The sequence below is a fragment of the Drosophila ficusphila genome, unplaced genomic scaffold, assembly GCF_018152265.1.
Source record: "Drosophila ficusphila isolate 14025-0441.05 unplaced genomic scaffold, ASM1815226v1 contig_220, whole genome shotgun sequence".
Classification (NCBI taxonomy): Eukaryota; Metazoa; Arthropoda; class Insecta; order Diptera; family Drosophilidae; genus Drosophila; species Drosophila ficusphila.
In genome coordinates this window covers 387,502-409,744 of record NW_025064118.1, presented here as the reverse complement: position 1 = coordinate 409,744, position 22,243 = coordinate 387,502, and the positions used below count along the sequence as shown (strand labels likewise).

The 22,243-nt window shown below is 37.3% G+C and overlaps 1 protein-coding gene across 1 annotated transcript; it reads right to left on the bottom strand.

Annotated features, from left to right (window-relative positions):
• Positions 1 to 12,621: 12,621 nt before the first annotated feature.
• Positions 12,622 to 20,547, bottom strand: LOC108095026 (GIGYF family protein Gyf). Its single transcript, XM_017195895.2, is given in 10 exon segments — positions 12,622 to 12,965; positions 13,016 to 13,170; positions 13,648 to 13,722; positions 13,780 to 14,757; positions 15,503 to 17,933; positions 17,936 to 18,090; positions 18,866 to 19,151; positions 19,217 to 19,390; positions 19,450 to 19,827; positions 20,530 to 20,547. Coding segments are annotated over 9 exon segments (4,719 nt in total). The 5' UTR covers positions 19,789 to 19,827; positions 20,530 to 20,547; the 3' UTR covers positions 12,622 to 12,839.
• Between the last annotated feature and the right edge of the window lie 1,696 nt (positions 20,548 to 22,243).

Sequence of the window (22,243 nt, the reverse complement as noted above, 5' to 3'; positions counted from 1 at the left end):
GATGGTGTTACAATGGATTTTTATCATGAAGCTAAATGGGTCTTCCTGGAAAGCCAAGACCAATAAATACCACTTAAAAATGTATTTGGGTAACCGCTAGACTCTAAACAGCTAATTTCTTTTTATTGAGTCTATCCGTACAACGTCAAGAAGAATGGTGTACTTCTCTAGCAATCTCGAGTTTTAAATATATTACATATTTTTTATGGCAGCTAATTATATATAATAATATATATAATATGCTAGGAACTGTCTATACTTGCTCCGATTGTGCCTCTAGCAGCTAGTTTTGCCTAGTGTTTTCTTCGATTACCATGGCGTGGTGTATCAGGAGTTCTTACCATATAGTCGAACCGTATTATCTGAAAATTATACCGCACCGTTTGTGGAAATACAATTCATCACTTTTTCATCACAATAATGCAACTGCTCAACAATAAATAATGCAATCGTTAAAGGAAAAACTTTTTCATATATGTATTATATAAAAAAAATTATAAAGGGCTCAAAAAATAAAACTAAACGTTCCAGATAAGCAGCATCTAGTAAAAAGGTCTTCAATTCCACCATGTCCTGCGCCGGTTTGGCTCATTATGTTTAGATTATATTTTCCTATAAAAAAAAATTGAATTTGGATGGCCTGATGGGTTCAACGCGCAATTTCAGTGGAGGGTCAGATATGGTGTGGGGTTCAATCACTGTTGATTTTCATTGTGTAACTTGTCGAATAGACAGTACAACGAAGTGTTGGAGCGGGGTTTACTCCCCTATTCGGGGTAAAATAGGGAAGAGCAGCTCATATTTCAACGAGATAATGCTCCAATACACGTGAGTCGCTTGACCAGAAACTTCTTGGAGGCGCGCTCCGTCGAGGAACTGAAGTGGCCACCATGCTCCCCTGATCTTAATCCCAAAGAAAACATATGGAGTCATGGTCCACAATATCTACAAAAATAAAAGGCAATTTGACTGCCCAATGCAGCGAAAACACGCCAAAAAAAAAAAGAATGGGATTCTTGGGACGCCAATTTATTAAAAAAGTTAGCTGATTCAATGAAAAATAGCATTATTCAAGTGTCACGGCAATGCCTGTTAATTAGTTTAAAATTTTTGATTAAAATACACATTTCTTGAAAATTTATGAAGTGTCCTATCCAAATAAAACGATTTTCGGCAGGCATATAACCAGGCAGCAGTGCAAAAATCAAACGAAAAAGTGGGGGAAACAATAACTGAGTTTTAGAATCACAATAGAGCAGAGCTTATAACTTAAAGAAATTAGGCTTTCAATAGTTATTGTCTTGGATAAAATTTGCTATGTGTCCTACCCACATAAAACGAACTGTTGTCTGTCCGTCTGTCCGTTTGTCCCTATATGGCTGAAACTTTCCCAAAAGTTGTTGAGTTATTGCACGCAGTGTATAAGTCGGAATGGGCCGGATCGAACAACTATATCGGATAGCTCCCATACGAGAGATTGTAAAAAAAACACTTCGTTGGTTTTGAGCATATCAACTTGACTTCTTCCAGATAGTGTTTTTTAACTACCTACTATTAAATTTCGATTTTCATAAAAATCGGACCACTATATCATATAGCTACCATAGGAACGATTGAAAAATCTATATAGAATTTAAGGAACTAAACGGAAAAAAATTATAAAACCGTTGTATTTCATCCGAAAAGCATAATTTTTGAAATATTGAGTTTTCTGATGACTCTTTAGTTTCGAATTAAAATTTTATAAATCGGACGACTATATCATCTCGGGCTTTCATATGAACTGAAATTCGTTTTTTTTAGATAACGTCAAACCGTTGTTTCTCTAGAAGAGTCTTCCCGTTTTTATGCCTTGTTTTATATATTGATCTATGTAATATTTTATCTTGGACTACTATTTATTATATTAAAGCTGTCATATAATGCAAGTAATTTTCTCCTCTTGAAGATTTGGTTTTATCCGCGTTAATACACTTAACCAGAGAAGGGTTTATTTCAGGCTTTAGTGTAAAAAAAGCTTGACTTCATACTTTTTATACTACCTATATATTATTTTAGAAATATGTACATGTATATATAAAAAGCTTTAATCTGTTTGTTGTAGATGTCTATGACGCTTTTAACAAAAGAATCCTTTGATAAACGAAACCCCATAAATCTTTAACTTGGAAAATTATTTTGCTTATACGAATTCACTGAGCACTGACATTATTGATTGATAATTTGAATAATACCAGTCAAACATTAAACCATAATGCGTGCAAATTGTTTGATAATCAACAGTCCCAAAGGATTAAATGTATTTCATGAGGTCTTAACTGATAATAGGGCTACACATACATAGAGTACATCTAGAATAACCAACGAAATCAGATACGAGGGTGGTTGGGCTACACTGTTAAAAATCTAAACCTTGTTATTGTTTCCCAGAGCAGCGCAACATACAATTTTGGGAACATTCTTTTATACTTGTGAAAGCTTGAAGAAAATGAAAGGGTGCACATTTTTATCAGACAAAATTTCCGAATTTCTTAAATAATAAAAACATTTTCTGTGAGTGTACACCTTCTTGCTCATTTGATGTTAGCTGAAAGGCACAAACAGGATTGCCACATTTTTATCAGACAAAATTTCCGAATTTCTTAAATAATAAAAACATTTTTTGCGAGTGTACACCTTCTTGCTCATTTGATATTAGCTGAAAGGCACAAACAAGATTGCCACTGCTCGCCGACGGGAAATTGTTAAACGGTATTTAAACAGGGACTCGAACCCGGTCAGGGAAAACGACAAAGGCCGGCTAATCCCAAGACGCACGCACACCAGGAAGCAACCACAAAAATGTGTAATTTTAACAGTAACGGGGCAACAGCGACATCAGTCATGCAAGGATAACACCAACAATAAGGCAGATCAGCGCGACGTAAGAAGGGGGCCAGGACGCTAATGAAATAAATGGAACAGCGCTGCTGGAAGCAACTTGGGGATGGCCCAGGGTGACTTTAAATGCGGACAAGTGAAGTGAGCGGTAGCTGGTGACTAAGCGCTCGTAGCCGGTGACTACCAGAGCAATTATTCTCATCTAGGGTATGTTCGACTGCCATTGGCGCTGCGGAAAGTTCGGAAGCCGTTGTTGAAGCACACTAAGCGTATAATCCGTTTACAACCTATAAATCCCATTGGGGAATAGAAGCCATTGAAACTTTCTAGCCTACATGGGACCACCCACTTATATTTACACTATGGATACACGGGAGCTTAGGTCCAATCCTTGGGGGAAAAATATATAAAAAATGATTTCCTAAGAGGTATGCCTCAAAAAATAATTAAAGACATTTTAACCCAATTCTAGGATAAAGGATAAACAACATTGAAGCTATGACGATTTTCTATTAATTTTCCATATTTTCGACTATTGTTCATATGACAGCTAAATGATATAGTCGTCCGATTTTGATGAAATTTAATTTGAAACTCAAGAGTCATTAGAAAACTCTATTTTCCAAAAATCATGATTGTCTAATGAAAGACAACGATGTTATTATTTTATTTCCGTTATTTCTTTATAGATATTTCGATCTTTCCTATGGCAGCTATATGATATAGTAGTCAGATTTTTATGATTTTTTTTTTCTCGATTCAAGGGTATTTAAAAAACTCGATATTCCAAAAATCATGCTCATAGGATTAAAACCAACGACGTTATAATTTTTTTCCATTATTTATATATATACATATTTTTTTTCTTTCTTGTGGCAGCTGTAGGATAGAGTTATCCGATTTTGATAATATTTAATCCGAAATTCAGCAGTAGTTAGAAAACGCCATCTGGAAGAAATCAAGTCGATCTGATCAAAAACAACGGCGTGAGAATTTTTTATTTCATTCTCTCGTATTGGAGCTATCCGATATAGTCGGCCGATCCGGCCCGTTCCGACTTATGTACTGCGTGCAATAACTACACACCTTTTGGGAAAGTTTCAGCAAGATAGCTTTAAAACTGTGAGACTAGTTTGCGCGGAAACGGACATACGGACAGATGGACAGGAGGACAGACGGACAGACGGACAGATGGACAGACGGACAGATGGATAGACGGACAAACGGACAGACGTACAGACGTTTTTCGATTCAGATCGTGATGCTGATCAAGAATATATATTATTTGTGGAGTCTGAGGTGTCGTTTCCACTGCGTTGCCAGCAGTGGAACAATATCAGACTGATATTGTAAATATATTATCAACAATGTAGAACCTAAATAAGGATATCAAAATCAGACTAAAAGTGGATGAAACGTTCTTATTGTCGGTTAAAAGACTGCTCTAATTGAGTTATATGGGCTTCCACATTGAGATGTAATTGGCCGGTTGCGACAGATGTTTGAACGACTCAAGTGAAACCAGATACCTGTATATTATCTGATAGAATGGTTATTTTAAAACTGGGGGTGCGAAACATTTAATTTTTGGTGGTGTTTTTTCACAGCTCTGTTTACCGCCCAAATTTTGTAGCGCGTCACAGAAAACAATTAACTTATCTTTTCAACTACTTATTTGAAAATAATTTCATATTAATAAATAATTGATACAGGTAATTTTTCGCCAAAAGCTTTTTGACATAATTTTAAACGCCAACGTTTAAGAAAAACTTTATCGTTTATAGTTATACTGTGCAATTAATGTTAAAAAACTCTTTTCAGTTTAAGAACTTCATGTGGGTGCTATCAATTTACCCATTGACCTCTGGAATTCCAAATTTGTCTAAAAAATTCATTTATGTCACTGAAGCTTGGTATGAACTCTGATTTTAAATAATAAACGCGGTACAGAGATGTCTTTTAAGATGGGAAAACAAGTTCACAAAATGTTACAAAGGCTCTGCCGTGAAACAGATAGGTCCCTGTACATAACAATCACTTTTTGAAAGAATTGTAATATAAAATATATATACATATATATTATAATATTATTATAATACCCTTTGCTCTGCAAGGTTATAAAAACTAATACAGCTGAGTGCAACGTCAAACGATTTTAATTACCAAGTTTGGCAATTGAGATAAGACCCATGATAACATTTGCGAGGCCACTTTCCTGATCCAGCGAGTCTCGCTTCTCTCTCGATCGGTAAATGTCATTCACAATGTGGTAAATGAGTTTTTCTCCTGGCTCTGCCCTTCCACCTTGCACTAGGCTGTGCCTGTAGCCTAGGTCTTTCCTCTAGGTCTGCTCTGTTTCGTTTAACTTAGCCGAACTCGTTCTTAACCAACTTTCCATCTTGCTTAAGTCGTCTTGATCGCAATCACCCAATTCGTAGATATGGGCTGCCTCAATGGCTTTATCTCACATTTAGTTTCGCAAAATGTTGAACAGAAAAACTTTAAAATCTTCCTCCTTGCTATACCACTCTTGTGCCGAGAAAAATCAGAAAAGTTGAAAGCTTTGTTAAGCTGTTCACTTGTTTAATTTTGCCTTTTGTACCTGAAGTTCATAGTTAAAACTCCAGCTTGGTTCTTCTGCAGAAATTTTGGCGATGACAGTAAAAGTCAGTTAATTAGCTAGACCAGGCCCTTTCCGCAGGCTATTCTGATAGTTAAGCTACTGCAATCTCTTTTTAAACTCGTCATTTCCTGTAGCTTTTCTTTCCTTCAATACCTAAGAATAGTCGGCTCCAAGTTCTCCCTATGTGGTATATGCAGGGACATATCTTCATTGGCATTGCAGTAAAAGAACTCTTCTTGCTTTTCTTACTCCTTACTAAATAATAATTTAAATAATAACAATTTGCATTAGCGATGATCAATGAAAATAATGGCGACCGTTCCCGACGACTTATCCCTACGATCACCACTCTCTTTTTTCTGCTACTTGGACATATTGATGACTGCAAGGGAATATAAGCTTGGGCTTTCCGCAACTAGCTTCCTTTCTTGTTCAAAATAGAATACATTTTTCGGACATCAGATATCCGGCACCTTACTCCTTCATTGCGGAGGTGTCGCAGCGTTATTACCAAAACCCAAATCATTGAAACAAATTTTAGGTACCACAGAGTTTCGCGGCTTGTGGGCGTAGAAGTGGGCTTTTCACTTTTCTTAAAAGTTATTTTTTGCTGCGAATTCACCAATTGAATCTGCATTTTTATACCCTTGCAGAGCAAAAGGGTATTATAATTTCAGTCAGAAGTTTGCAACGCAGTAAAGGAGACACCTTAGACCCCATAAAGTATATATATTCTTGATCAGCATCACCATCTGAATCGAAATATGTATGTACGTCTGTCCGTCGGTCCGTCTGTCTGTTTCTATGTAAACTATTCTCTCAGTTTTAAAGCTATCTTGCTAAAACTTTCCCAAAAGTTGTGTAGCTATTGCACGCAGTATATAAGTCGGATCGGGCCGGATCGGCCGACTATATCGGATAGCTCCAATACAAGAGAATGAAATAAAAAAATCTCACGCCGTTGTTTTTTATCAGATCGACTTGATTTCTTCCATATGGCATTTTCTAACTACTATTGAATTTCGGTTTAAATTTTATTAAAATCGGACAACTCTATCATCTATAATTAAATTTGATCAAAATCGAACAACTATATCATATATGTAGCTCCCATATGATCTATTGTCGAAAATATGGAAAATGAATAGAAAAATCGTCTAAGCTGCGATGTTGCTTAGCCTTTATGCATTTTGTTCGACATATTTGATGACTGCAAGGGTATATAAGCTTCGGTTTGCCGAAGTTAGCTTCCTTTCTTGTTTATTTTGATATTCTAGCCAGTGGCGTAACTATAGGGTGGCAGAGGTGGCCAAATGCCACGGGCCCCCGTCCCAAGAGGGCCCCGGCTCAAGAGGCTGCTAGCTCAGTTTTTTTTTTGTTCTATGTGTTGTAAGAACCTGTGTATTTTATTTGAGTTGATAATATAAATATCAATATTTTAAGTTCTGTATCTATATAAATGTATACAGTGTCCGATAACTACTTAAAGGGTTTATTAAAACAAGAAAGGAAGCTTGCTTCGGCAAACCGAAGCTTATATACCCTTGCAGTCATCAAACATGTCGAACAAAATATTATATTAAAGGCTAACAACATCGAAGCTATGACGACTTTTCTACTAATTTTCCATATTTTCGACTATTGTTCATATGACAGCTATATGATATAGTTGTCCGATTTTTATGAAATTTTTTTCTCGGTTCAACGGTAGTTCATAAAGTCGATGTTGTAAAAATCATGCTCGTGGAATAAAAAACAACAACGTTATGATTATTTTGCCATTATATCTATATAAATTTTTTTGATCTTTCCTATGGCAGCTATATGATAGAGTCATCCGATTTTGATAAAATTCAATCCAAAATTCAATAGTAATTAGAAAACGCCATCTGGAAGAAATCAAGTCGATTCGATGAAAAACAACGGCCTAATAATTTTTTTTCCTTTATTTTGTTGACCTCTTGTATGGGAGCTATCCGATATAGTCGGCCGATCCGGCTCGTTCCGACTTATATACTGCGTGCAATAACTACACAACTTTTCGGAAAGTTTCAGCACATATCAAAAACTGAGAGACTAGTTTACATAGAAACAGACAGACGGACAGACGGACCGACGGACAGACGGACAGACATACAGACGGATTTCGATTCAGATCGTGATGCTGATCAAGAATATATATACTTTATGGGGTCTGAGGTGTCTCCTTCACTGCGTTGCAAACTTCTGACTGAAATTATAATACCCTTTTGCTCTGCAAGGGTATAATGACAGGGTCCCATCAAAAAAATTTGCCACGGGCCCCAGATGGTATAGTTACGCCACTGATTCTAGCTTTAATATTTTTTAAAGCATCGCCGTTCAAACAGAATGATGAACACGCCCACAAAGTTGTGGGAACCACAGATACTCGATGTTTGTGGACAACATAGAGGCCAAAGCTTGAAATTCACAGAGGCTGCCCAAACTGCTCACAGCCAATTTTCAGGATCTAGGCACTCGTTTTCCGAAGGATGTCAGCGGTGTCAAATAATACATATAGTTTATCACGAGCAAACAGAATTTATCAAATTGCAGGCCAGGTCCGACGGAAAGTGCAAGTTCGAGTTAAAACAAAATAAAAAAAAACGTCCAACAAATTAAAGCAAGAAAACAAAGGATCTCGCAAATTAATAAAAAATAACCAATAGAGGTATAAAAGGGAGCTGTAGGGATACCCCTCTTGTCCCTCCGACGGAAAAATGGAATAAAAGGGAGCTGTAGGGAAATCCTACGTCAACCCTGCCTCAACATTTACCGCCTCATTTTGTATTTCAAAAAATACAGCCGGAGAATTTTATTCAAAAATAAGTTTACGTAATATAATAGTACCTTGTGTATCTAGTGCGGTAAGAACGAGATTACACTCGTGAAGTTAGCGCCCGAGCGCAGCGAGGGCAGCTATACACGAGTGTGATCTCGTATTTACCGTACGAGATACACACGGTGCTTTTGTCCTAAACCCGTTAAATTTGGCATTTTGAGTGCAAAACAGCGGATTACGCACGGGTTCGGTAAACAGCTGAAAACAGCGATGTACCGCATAGAATAGAGGCACGAAAAATGCCAATTTACCGGGTTGTATGACAAAAAATATTTTAAAATTTAAGTTTTTGAAAAATGGAAAAACCCAAATTTGGCGGCGATCAAAATAACCTTCATTTCAACAGACTTCAAAGAGGAGGCAATAATCAAACTGGTTCTAACGTGGGGAACAACCACGGGCAAACAAATCCAGAACCGATGAAGGTTGATTTAGGTTGGATTTAGGCAATCCACAACATGACATCAAATAATCATTTTCATACCAGAAGAAAAATCCGGTGAAGAAGATTATGAGTCCGATGCTCAGGCGTGCGCCACAGAAATAAAGTATGATCTAGATACAGATGACTCTTGCTATTGTTATACCAGCAGCAACCCAGTAAAGGAGACACCTTAGTCCCCATAAAGTATATATATTTTTGATCAGCATCACAAATATGGGCGAGTCTACTTTTTTAGAACTCTTGACCTCAAGTCAGGTTTTAACCAGTTAGAACTGGCAGAGAAAGACCGAGAAAATTCGCCTTTCTCAATAAACAACGACACATACGAATTTTGTAGATTGCCATTTGGACTCAATTATGCTCCTATCATTTTTCAAAGAGCCATCGATGATGTCTTGAGAGAAGGAATTCCAAAGATATGTTTTGTGTATATCGATGATGTTTTGGTATTCTCCAAAACCGAAGAGGACCATGTTTACAAAAAAAACCTTTTTAAGTAAAAATCCCAGGAAAAAACAAAGTTCTTCAACATTTGGGATTTATAGCATAGGACTCGGATAAAAACCCTAATGCGAAATTAAAGCGCTGGAAGGGATTAATGAAGACCACGGGGCAAGCGGGGTGCGACATATAATAAACACTTCCGACCGTGACAATTTGCTAAATATGTTGTTATGTTGTTCCGAGGAACAATTTAAACATACGAAAGACCTCGTTGAGGACATTACAGACAAAAGCACAAGCACCAATACCAGGTTATTTGGGGAAAACCTCTACATTGATATCTTTCAACGGAACCCTTACATGCGTACACAAAGCCAGGCCATCGCATCAAGGGCTATCGTCGTAGGCCCCCCATATTACACATAGTAAATTTTGTTCTTAACATGAAGACAATTAAATTCAGAGACAATAAAATCAATTCTATTAAATATCTTTAACCAACTTTCCATATAACCTCAAACGGTCAAGTAGAGAGAATCCATAGCACCTTGGCAGAAATAGCCCGTTGCCTAAAAATAGAACGTAAAATAAATATAAAAAAAAATAACTATAAACAAATTGATTCATTTAGTAACCAACGAAAAACCCATGGAAAATAACTTATATACATATAATACACTTTGTCAGCCTTCAGGAGGAACCTAACTTACTTCGATTTGTTGTTTGCAAAGGCATTTCCTACAAAATTGGATTAACCAACTGCTTTCCCGTCAATTTTGACCTCCTCCGAAGGAGGATCTTTTTAAAAGCATTTAAATTCATTTTTTTTCCTAAAGATATAAGATATGTTATTAATAACAGAATAAGAGTGTGTGAGAGACTAGTTTACAAAGAAACAAACAGACGGACAGACGTTCAGACGTATTTCGATTCTGACCGTGATGCTGATCAAGAATCTATATACTTTATGGGCTCTGAGGTGTCTCCTTGTGATACCCTTTTGCTCAGCAAGGGTATAAAAAAAACGTAGAATTAATGGAAATAAATTGATAACGTCTTTGTTTTTAAGCCCACGAGCATGATTTTATGATCAGCGAGTTTTTTAACAACCCTTGAATTGCAAAAAAAAATTTCAAAAAAATCGGATAACTATATAATACAGCTGTCATATGAACAATAGTAGAAAATATGGAAAATTAGTAGAAAAATAGTAATAGATTCGATGTTGTTTAGCCTTTATGTACGAGGGTGGTCCCAAAAGTTCTCGACCTGACCTGATAACTGTGGGTAGTAAAAAAATAATTACTGTGATCGATAATACCGTCCTCCAACAACTTAAGTTGTAAATTTGATAGCGCTATGTTAAATATTATTATTTGTACAGGTAATAATTCAAAACTAGCTAAAAAAAAACTACTCAAAAAATCATAGTCGTGTGATAAAAACAATGACAGTATCAATTTATTTCCATTATTTGTATTAAGATTTTTCGATCTTTCCTATGCCAGCTATATATGTATTGGGTTGGCAAAAAGTCATGTCGTTTTTTCAATATTTTCAAAGATGATTTATTTATATCAGGACTTATAATTAATCAATTATGTATTGGCCGTTTTGTTCGACCACTAATGACCATCTCTCGGGCAGCTGCACAATTCCGCGCTCGAAGAACTTTTGGTCTTTTCCAGCAAAGAATCGAGACAAGTGGTTTTCGACAGCCTCATCTGAATCAAAGTTTTTACCATTCAAAGAGTTTTGAAGAGAGCGAAACAAATGGTAATCTGAAGGTGCTAAGTCCGGACTATAAGGTGGATGTGGTAGCACTTCCCAATTCAGCTGGTTTCATTCCGTCCCAGCAGCTCAAAGTGCACTACACCCTTCCAATTCCACCAAACAGACAGCATAACTTCCTCTGATGGATATCGGCCTTTTATGTGGCTTGGGCTGGCTCATCTTTCTTGCTCCATGATCTTTTTCGTTGGACATTATTGAAACAACCCACTTTTCGTCGCCAGTAATGATCCGCTTCAAAAAAGGATAGTTTTTAATCCGTTGCAGCAGAGAATAGCAGATGTTGATACGCTTAGTTAGGTGAATTTCCTTTAAGTTATGCGGAACCCAAACATCGAGCTTGCCTACGTAGCAAAGTTTCTTCAAATGGTTTTCAACCGTTGTATGCGACACACTGAGCTTCTCTGACATCTCCCGCGTTGAATAACGCCGGTTTTTATCCAGCAAAGCCTGAATTTGTTCGTCAAAAACGGCCGATGGTCGACCAGAACGTAGGGCGTCTTTAACTCCAAAATCTCCAAGCCTGAATTTGGCAAACCAGCGCTGACATTGGCGACCACTCATGGCATCTTTACCATACACTTCGCACAATTTTTCGCGAGCTTCGACCGCTTTTTTCCTTTTCGGAAGTAAAAAAGCAAAATATGCCGAAAATGCTCACTTTGGTCCTCCATGTTTAATTTGCTATAGCTTCCACAAATGTTATCGAATAATTACCAAATTTTCGTCGATAGTACCTAAGACAATAAGCTTTAAAACGATACTAAAAAGTGTGACCCTGGTGCTCGATTAGTCGTAAATAAATTAGATTACAAACGACATGACTTTCTTGCCAACCCAATAGTAGTCCGAATTTTATGATATTTTTTTCTTAATTCAAGGCTAGCTTAAAAACTTGATACTCAAAAAATCATGGTCGTGTGATAAAAATCAATGACGTTTTTTATCATCAATTTATTTCCATTAATTTGATATATATTTTTCGATATGATATAGTTGTCCGATTTTTATTAAGTTTTTTTCATTTTCTGACTTAAATAATAATACCCTCTGCAAGGGTATAAAAATACCTATAAATTAGAAAATAAATAAAAAATTCGACAAAACTAGAAAAGTTTGCTTTATTTCTGACGTTGTAAGGATCGAACCAATAATAGCTTTGGCTTGCCAAAGCTATCTTTTTCCTGTTTTAGATTATTTTTTACTTTTTATCCGAAATTTACCGCTCACAATTTCGAATGGAAAACGCAAGTAAGGTTAAAAGTTTCAAGCACAATTAGTATGTACACGCCACAGTAACAAATAAGGTGCTTGCTGCTGTTATTTATTATTTTGCACTGAAGTGGAAAAGAACAAAAGGCGTTAATTTGTTTGATTGCGCAATGTATACATTTTTGAATGCACATTTTTACAACAATGATCGAATAACAAACGCAAGGACAAAACCATTAGATGCAGGAAACACAACCAGCTGTTGAAAGACTTCATTCTTTAGCTTCTCACCCCTTATAAATATACATATATTGTATTTTCCAGCGGCTGGTTTTACAACCCTAGTAATAAAACCAAAAAACCTATGGCTTTGACTTTACGCACGAATATTTATTTTTCAAAAATAATCTAACAACAACAAGTTAGTTTATATATGTAGTTATATATTTATTTATTTATTTATGTGTATCAGGGGTTAGCGCACATCCATTTGTGACCTAACGCATATAATTCAAATCTGAACTTTATTAGCTTTGTAATTTTATATAAAATCTGAGGTCTTTTTTGGCCTTCCGGAGTGGTTATGGTCCTTCAACATAGTCACGAACGCCAACATTAATGCGACCCTCGGCGGCCGTCACCGAAAACCCAAGAATCCGAGCGTCCATCTTTGTCATCTTGTTCTTCTTCACTCTCTTCTGCTTGTTCTTGAAAATAAAAATTAACACAATAATCTAATTTAACGTACAAGACCCACCTTGCTGTCGGTATAGTCGTTCGCAGACGGTGTTATTGCGGGAGCTGGCTTACACATATCATCGTTATGTGCATTCTGGGCACGCTGCAAGTTCTTGTATTTGCTGCGTCTTTCCAAAAAGTGCTTGGCAAAGTCCAAGGACTCTTTTCCATCACCTGAAAGATATTTACCGTTAACCTATAGGATTTCAAAGGATTGTGACAGCCATAGAATTGGATTCTGTCTTTATTAGTTTCGAATTCTTTCAATTTTAATTGAAAAGTTTTTATCTTGGTAAATCCTTGAAGAGGTAAATCATACGAGACGTGTTCAAAAAGCAAGGCGACTCGCTGAAGAACTGTTGAATTCCGTCAACGACGACCCAGATTTACTCAAAGGGGTCTTAACAATGCAAAGAGGAAAGTGGCAAAAAGGCAGTTCGACAAAACTCGAGAAATACTGTATAGTACACGTTATCGTTGTCGATGTAAGGATCGAAATAATGATGGATGTAGGGTTATATGAACCAAAAGTTAGCCGATATTAATGGAACCTCTTTTACTTTTAGTAACATATTTCTTCTATTCCATAAACTTGGTTCCAATGCTTAGATTTTCTTAAAATTTTGTCCACAACTTACAAAAACTACATACCCAGGTATATACGCACGTAGTCCTTCACCTCATAAGGCGCTTCCAAGTCCTGCAGAAATGCTACAAACGTCGGAACTAAAAGAAAATATAATATAATATAATATAAGAAAAAGTAAGATTCAAAATATTTACCATCGACTTTCGCAGACATATTATCTAGACTTTTAATACACCAGCTGGTGAACTCGTTTTCGTACTCGTTGACCTTACGAATAGCTTGGTCTGTGCTGGTTGCCTGAACCTGGCTCTTTGAGTTCGACTTCTTCTCCTTATCTTTTTCCTCAACTAAGGTAGTTGTGACCTTTGAACCTGCACGAATCTGACTCGACTTGGGTTTCTCTTGCTGCGGTTGACCTGGCGTCATTTTAGTTGTGGTTTTTCCTGTGTTGTGAATGGCAGGCAAGGTTTGACTTTTGCGTAAATTTCGAGGCGAAGCAAATGAAGTCGATGTCTTACTCTGCGTTTGCAGATTTGTTTTATTGGCCAAGTTCAATCCTCCTGCCAAAACTGCTGCAGCGTTAGCAGGACTGCTACTACACGTTCCAGATCCATGCAGATTCTGATTCAAGCTTGTAGAACTCTGTTCATCCCAGAGACCAGTGCCAGCGCTTGATTTTAAATGAAGTACAGGAGTGGCGCTCAAACCGCTCCATGCCTTATTGGCATTGCCCCAGATGTTAACAGATCCACCAGTTCCAACCATTGAAGGTGGCAAAGCCGCGTTCTGTTGTTGCTCCAGTTCGCGTCTACGCTGCTGGTCGAGCAGGTCATTGGACAACCTCTTGGCCTCCTCCGCCTGAATTTCCGCAAGCCCCATTACGGGAGCAGACGCAGGTGCTGCCTGCCATTTGAGCAGAGCATCGCTGGCTTCAGCTGCAGCCGCAGCATTGGCACGCAATTGCTTTTCCAGTTGCTCCTGGTGTCGCTGCTGATCCGCGCGGCGCTCCCGACGCTCTGCCTTTTGTATCTCTGCCAGTCCAGGCGCGGTGTTATTAGGGTTGGGTGACTGAAGAGACCACGGTGCCACGGATGCTGTGGGCAAACGCGAGGAAGGTTGCGGTTCGTCCGACTTGATAGAGTCATTTTTACCGTGAGCAGAATTGTGACTTCCTTAAAATAGAGTAACGGTTGTATTTTAATACTATATTTAAAACAAGAAAATTGGTATAGTTGAATGCCTCGACTATTATATACCCTACATAGTTGTACTATTATAATAAGCATAACCAAATTTTGTATGTCATTTACAGGGTAGCTGATGAAAGTTTCTACTAAAAAAATATTTAAAAACTTTTTTCTTGCGTTCAATCTGTTTCATTTTTTTTAATTTTTTGTTTTTTATTTATTTTATAGATTGACCATTAAGTTTAACGAGCATGCACAATTGGGTCATAGAAACAAGAATTTGGATTGTAATTTTGATACAAAGAATCGTCCAATGAATCCTAATCTTGTTTTGCCTTTAATGTTGATACCCTTGTTGTAAATGTTGCGGACCATGATCCCCCATATGTTTTCTATGGGAATAAGACTATATTCAATTGAGATCGTGATGCCGATCAAGAATACTTCATACTACTCTAGTTCACTGCGTTGCAAACTTTTGACTGAAATTATAATAGCCTCTCCAAATAAAAAGGTTTTGCAATAAAGATCAATAAAGATCTAATGCCGACTTCTCTAATACATTTTTTTAGTGTTTCCAATTGTTAATTTTGTTTTATAATATGTTTCCCAACATTATTTTTATTTTTTTAAATGCTACTTGCAATATCAAGAATTCTTTAGTAAGGCGAGAGATTTTAAAACTGGATAATTACACATTTTACACGCGAAGATTATTAGGAGTCCTTACCTGTAATGCCACTATGAACTGAGGATTGAGCATTGGCTAGTAATGCCTTTCGACGCTGCGCTTGAATTTGCTGTTGTCTTTCTTTTTCCTCCTGCATTTGACGGGCCTTCTCTTCGGATTCCAGAATAGCTCGTCGTTTTTCTTCTTCCAAATGCTGACGCTTGCGCTCTTCCTTGAAGCGCCTCTTTTCTTCTGTCTGTTCTCGTTTTCGATCGTCTTCGTATATTTTATTGACTGCAACCGACTGCGGCAAATTCTGCTTTACATTCAAATGCTGTTTGTTAGTCTGCTTTGTTTGAAGGTCTTCATTGATTTGATACTGTTCAATATCGGAAACCAAGTGATTTGCTAATTTTTGATTATGAGAGTCCTTTACATTGTCAGCAGTCTGGCGCTCGTGTAATTCTTCAGGAGAACAAAGTTTAAAATTATCTTCCGATTGAGCTTGGGCTATTGCTGGCAATTGTACAGTATGTACTGGATCGATAAAACTGGTTTGCGGAGTCTTTTGCATTTGCAGCGACTTATCTTCATTTTGCTCTTTACTCAAATTTCCTACTTCCCACAATGTTGGTTTTGCTATTCCCGGCCACTCTGGCTGTGATTGCTTGTTGGTGGGCAACCACATTGGAATCATCATGTTTTGTCCAGCTAGAATTTGTGTTTCGGTTACAAAATCACCCCCAGAAAGATTTTCGGTAGCAGGATTTGGCATTGATGTTTGGTTGGTCGGTTGGCCACGCAAAAGCATCCTTAAGTTGTATTCATTTAACAAGTTCATATCATTTCTGGGCAGTTCATCCAGTTTGTTAATGTCAGCTGTAGATCCACGTTTTATACCACAATCATCGGATGTTGTCAAAGGGGCTCCTACTACTGGATGCTCTTGCTGATGCATAATTTGAGCATTCAATATGAAGTTATTTGCATCCAGAAGATTACCCACCGACCGTTGCTGTTCGTTACTGTTCGCGAACATATGGTGCTGATCCTTTTTGGCCTGTTCGGCCACTGCACTATACAACTGGTTGCCGGCCAAGGGGTTCAAGGCGGCCAGCGAGTTGCTCAATCCGTTCAAGTTGCTCAAGTACTCAGGAAGAACAAGCGATTGAACTTTTCGACGAACAACCGCCTCCCGTTCAGAGGCCGAAAGTCTTTTAAAGCAATCATTCTTACTGAGCTCCGCCAGTATTTGGTACTCCTGGTGCTGTAAGTACTGATCCTGCAGCATCTGAAATCGCATTGTCAGCATATGCGAGGTGGTGCCCATGCTATTTCCATTCAGATTTCCTTTTATTGCGGCGCAAAGAGATTCCGCAGCTGCTGTCACACTTTCTTTGAGTTGCTCATCTCGCTGTTGCTGCAACTGCTGTTCAACCACAGACAGAGAAAGGGCAATTGGAGAAGGCTTGCGTGTCGCGATTGGAATAGCCGCTGGTAGAGGGGCTGGGATCTGTCCAACAGGAAGATTTTCTAGGTCCATTGAGGAAGGAAGTAGATGACTGTGCGTGAATGGCATGTTTCCATGGCAAAATTCAATAAGCTCGCCCAGCGGTCTAAACCTTGTATCGGAGAACCGACGGACAAAGAGGTTCTCGTTAAAATACCCAGCGCGATACCATTCGGTCATCTCGATGGCACTAAATGGTCCCTGCACATTTGCCTGGGGATCCCGGTAGAACCATAATTCATTCAGATTTGGACTGATAATATGTGGCGCTGGAATCATTGAGAAATGGCGATTCATATTATGGTGCTGCATGACCATATGGTCTGAAAAGGGTATAGCTGAATGCTGATGGGGTAAATGAGCCGTTTCAATAACAGGCATGGTGTGCGGACGCACTACAGTTCCACTCAATGAATTTGCTTTCACGCCCAACTCAATATCTGATAGAGTTGGCAGCGTACCGGTGGTACACCGAGCGCAATCATTTTCAAGGTGGCTCTGATTTTTAGTGTTTTGATTATCATCTTCCATTATTAGTTTTTCCACTTCATCGGTGACTTCTTTGATTCTATCTGAAATATCGCCGTGGATCACTTCCATTTGTATCGAGTTAATTGGAGATAAACAGCTCTCATTGACTTCCTGTGCTGCCCCAAGGCTCGGATCTTTCAATGATGGGACCTCAAAGGTTTTATCGCTAACACTTTCTTCATCTGAGATCTTTTCACTTGTCGATTTTGTAACATCGTGGCCAGAGTTTAGGCTTTTTTCCTTTAAAGTATTTGGCGATCTTTTGTTATTTTGCAGATCGGCATCACCATGAAAGGCCCCACTAGCATCAAAGCTGCCACCCAATTCAGATGGATTTTCCATAGCCCATTCGGGCAGATTGTCATCGGTGTCAGCACCAACTGCATTGTTATTCAGCGTCCATAATTGTGAGGTTTTTGAGCTTGACAAACGTACAGAAGTAATTGGTATACTCCCCCTCCGCCATCACCAGACGCCATTCCAGATCCTTTACTATTTCCAATGCGCTCCCGATCCGTGCCAACGGTCCCAACTGTTGAAATTGAACGTTGCAAGCCAGTTGGGCTGTCGACACTAGCGTCTTCATCACGCCAACTTGTAGATCTTCCTAGAAAAAAAAAAAAAAGTTATTATTTTTTGTTTGGCATTTGTTAATTTTATTAGGGTATAAAATTTTTAGTCAGAAGTTTGCAAGGCAGTGAAGGAGACACCTCAGACCCCATAGTGTATATTCTTGATCAGCATCATGATCTGAATCGAAATACGTCTGTACGTATGTCCGTCTGTCCGTATGTCTGTTTCTATGTAAGCTAGTCTCTCAGTTTTAAAGCTATTTTGCTAAAGCTTTGCAAAAAGTAGTTATTGAACGCAGCATATATCGAATTTCGAATTCAATTTTATACAAATCGGATAACTATATCACAAATCTATAGTAACAAGACAACGAAGTCTAGGTCGCTTTAAACGGTGATGCTGATCGGGAATTTATATATACTTTAAGGGGTCTAGGGAGTTTGCTTCACTGCATTTCTGTCTGAAATTATAATACCCTCTGCAATGGTATTAAAAGTAGTGCCTTGTAGGTAAAAGAAAAGCCTGAAACAAAAGTATGAGTGTAAAGTCATGAACAGATTGATTTCCCCATGGACACATTACAGAATTTACTGACAGTCAAAAGACTTTATCCACAACACAATTAAATATAAATTAAAAATAAATACTTCTAAACTTAAACCTCTTACTCCATTGCTGATCATTATCGTTAACTTCTATCCTCAGGATTGAAATATTTCTAACTAAAATCCAAACTAGTACTGAGAACTTTCTTCTAATGCATTCGAATGTAACAAAAATTTGAAAATAGATTAAATTTAACAACTGACCCCAGCGATTGCTGTTGGAACCAAAACTATTATTGGAATTTCCTCCACCACTTCGCCAACCAATATCGGCACCGCCCATTGAACCAGCAGCAAGTGGACCATCTCCTGATCCGTCTTCGTTGCGAGATCGTCGCCAGTTCTCCATATTGCGATAATGACTGGAGAAGTCCTTTCGAGGACTTGAGCTAGGAGTTCCGTTCCAATCTTGGGCCGCTGGGCTACTAGTACAAGTGCTAGTTATGGCAGAGTCTCCAGTCCCATTTCGGTCACTCCATGATCGTTCGGCCTGGAGGAGGACAGTAAATATGAGTTTAAAAAAATATCGAAACATTCTCAAGTCTTTCCGATTACCTTGATAGGTATTACCGATAGGCCGTCATCGTAAAGTCCACCTGGACGTTGATATATAGGATGATACACAGATTTACCGCGCATTCGACCGCGTTCAACCGTCCCACCACGTCCAGTACCCCTGGATCCAGTGCTAAATCCACCCGAAGAACGCTGCAACCAGGCAGGACGACTCTGTTGGAAAAGGAAATGAATATCAATTGCAGAAAATAACCACCATTAAGTAGACTTACGCTACTCCCAAGGGGAGGTACGTTGCTGTCCTCCTCGGAGCTTGGTGTTAGGGCCAGGGGGTATTGCACCTTCTCCACAAAAAGCTTTTTAAAAGAAGGCAAAATCTGCGGCAACAAACAGTTCCGATCGAACAGGGAGAGCATTTCTTCGCGTCCGTAACGGTACTCCGGAAAGAGATTACGCGAAGTTGATGCTGTTGTTGTGTTGCTGCCTATGTTTTGGCCTGCAAGAGAGCTGTTGGGTCCTCCCGAACCAACGGTAAAGCTGCTGGGAGAGCCTGAGGGCTCAGCTGACATATTGCGCAACCATTCCGGACCAAACTTCATCGAATCTGTCATTTTAAGTAGCCTTTTGTTTAATATTGGCTTTCGCTAATTCTGAAGAAAAATAGAAATTGCTGTTATTTGATTAAGTATTGCCTAGTTACAAATTTATATTCCTAATTAAATTACTGGATACGGGTTTTCTAAAAACTGATTGCTTATTTTTTTATTTTATTTTTATTATTTAATTATTGAACATGTTGGCCAAATTAAAAAAGATTTCACGACTAGTGTAAGCATTTAGCGGATCAGTTTATGGGTGCACAAAAACATAAGCTTGTCCATTAAAGCAAAGTGTAACAATTATTACCAAATAGAAAGACAAATTTAAGATATAAAAAAAGAAGGCAAGGTACCTAACCTAAAAAATGTAAAAAAAAATGACGGATCACGTACAGACTTATTTTCAAGATCATATCAATATTGTCCTGGAAAAGCATATAAATTATGAACAGCGTATGGTATTACGCCTCGATAAAAAAAAAATCATCAGTTAGTTTACGAACTACCTACAATGGACACAACAGGGCAAACATAAAAGTTGTACATACATATACGCATAATACTCTAGATATGTATGTCGTGGTTTTTTTTCAAGCACTGATACGCTTCGTGTTCTTATGAGCATATATATTACAGTAACGTGCAGTCATGAGGAAAACAATTTTGTTTGGTTAAATTAGTTGAAACCATATTTTATTTAGTTGATATTAATATACAACAAAATCTTTTTCGTTCCGAATATGTTTTACTTACACGTACCACAGAGATATTAATATAACACAATCAAAATAAGTGTGCCCGCTCTTACCAAAATCTACGATAACCTAATGTTATAGCCTTTTCACATTGCAGTGATTTTTGTGAAGCTAAGAAAGGACGGAAAAAATTATATGTTAGTTCTCACTGTCAACGTCAACTGACAACAATGTTAAATTTATTGTTTTATATTGCATAAAAAGTTTATTGAAGATAAACAGTGCTCGAGAGCAACAACAGTAATCCATAGTATTTCCGATTTTTTATCATCTTGTGCAATTATTGCAGAAAATAATTTATAATGGCCTCGGTCTGCTAGTTGTCTCCACACCAGCGGTGTCATTTCCGCTTTTTTTTGCTTTTTTTTTCGTTGATCCAGCTTTTTTTGATCAGAAAAAAATGACAACATTGCTCCACACCGCTCTGCCGCCCTCTCCTGGAGTTACATTCAAGCAGTGTAAAAAGTGACCTACTCTAATAAAGTCCTCAATTTTCAAGTGCAACAAAGTTTTTTTTTTTATTTCCGCGACGCGCAAGTCAATTTTTCGTTTCGAGTACTTTTCAAGAAAGACATTTGATCCATAGACCGGATTATTCCAGTAGAAGCAACTACCAGCGTTCACCGGTGGATATTTTCTCAAAGTATGTAAGTACGAATTTTCATATATACATATATATGCGATCGCCATATTGGCTTCGCATAATTTTCGAGTTCATTATATATATAAGTACATGCGTATGCACACTCCAGTGCATACTTAATTCAAAAAACACATATATATAAACGATCGCCGTATAGCGGCTTCGTTTAATTTCCAATTATATATGTTACTTACATATGTATGCACACTCCGGTGCATACATCATTTCATACATATATACATATATACATAAGATCGCCAATTTGCGACTTTCTATAATTTCCAATAGCAAATTTTTCCTAATTCGATTCCTAAATACAGTCCACATCTCCAAGAACACCAAAAACATTAATAAAACATTTACAAAGAAATTAAAATCCAATAAAAATAATACTGCAAAAATTTAAATTTATTAATAAATATTAATTTATTAATAATTAATGTCAAGATCACAACAAAAAGCCCAACATACTAGTTACACTATATTTCCACTTACATCACGATTAAAATTCCGCATCACAAATCCATGCATGCTCTTATAATATTTCCAGCTGATATTAATATCCATTTTATTTATATATATTATATGTTTATTTTTTTTTCGTTTTTAATATTTTTTAAAGGCGTAAATTAATTAAAGGAAAACACGAGACACAAATAACAAAAACAAAACACATACATACGAAACGCAAATAGTAATACAAAATACATACATACGAACTACCAGTTAATAAATAAAACTAATTAATTAATAAAATAAATAAATTAATTTATAAATAAAAATAATTAAATAATTAATTATTTCTTTTTCCAACCATCCAAAGGCGGCAACAAATATTTTTTTTGGCTGGTACATATATTTTTTAAAATCTTTATATAAAAAAACAAAAAAAAACCCGTAACAATTATTTCTCAAAAAAATCGACTTTTCCATTCCACTAGTGCTCTCTAATATATTAAATTTTTTTAAATAAATTCAGAACATCTCCAAATAATTTTAAGACGTTCCATTCCACGCGTTTCAAGGCTTTATTTTTTGCCTTATCAATTTCTCTGATCGGATTAATTTA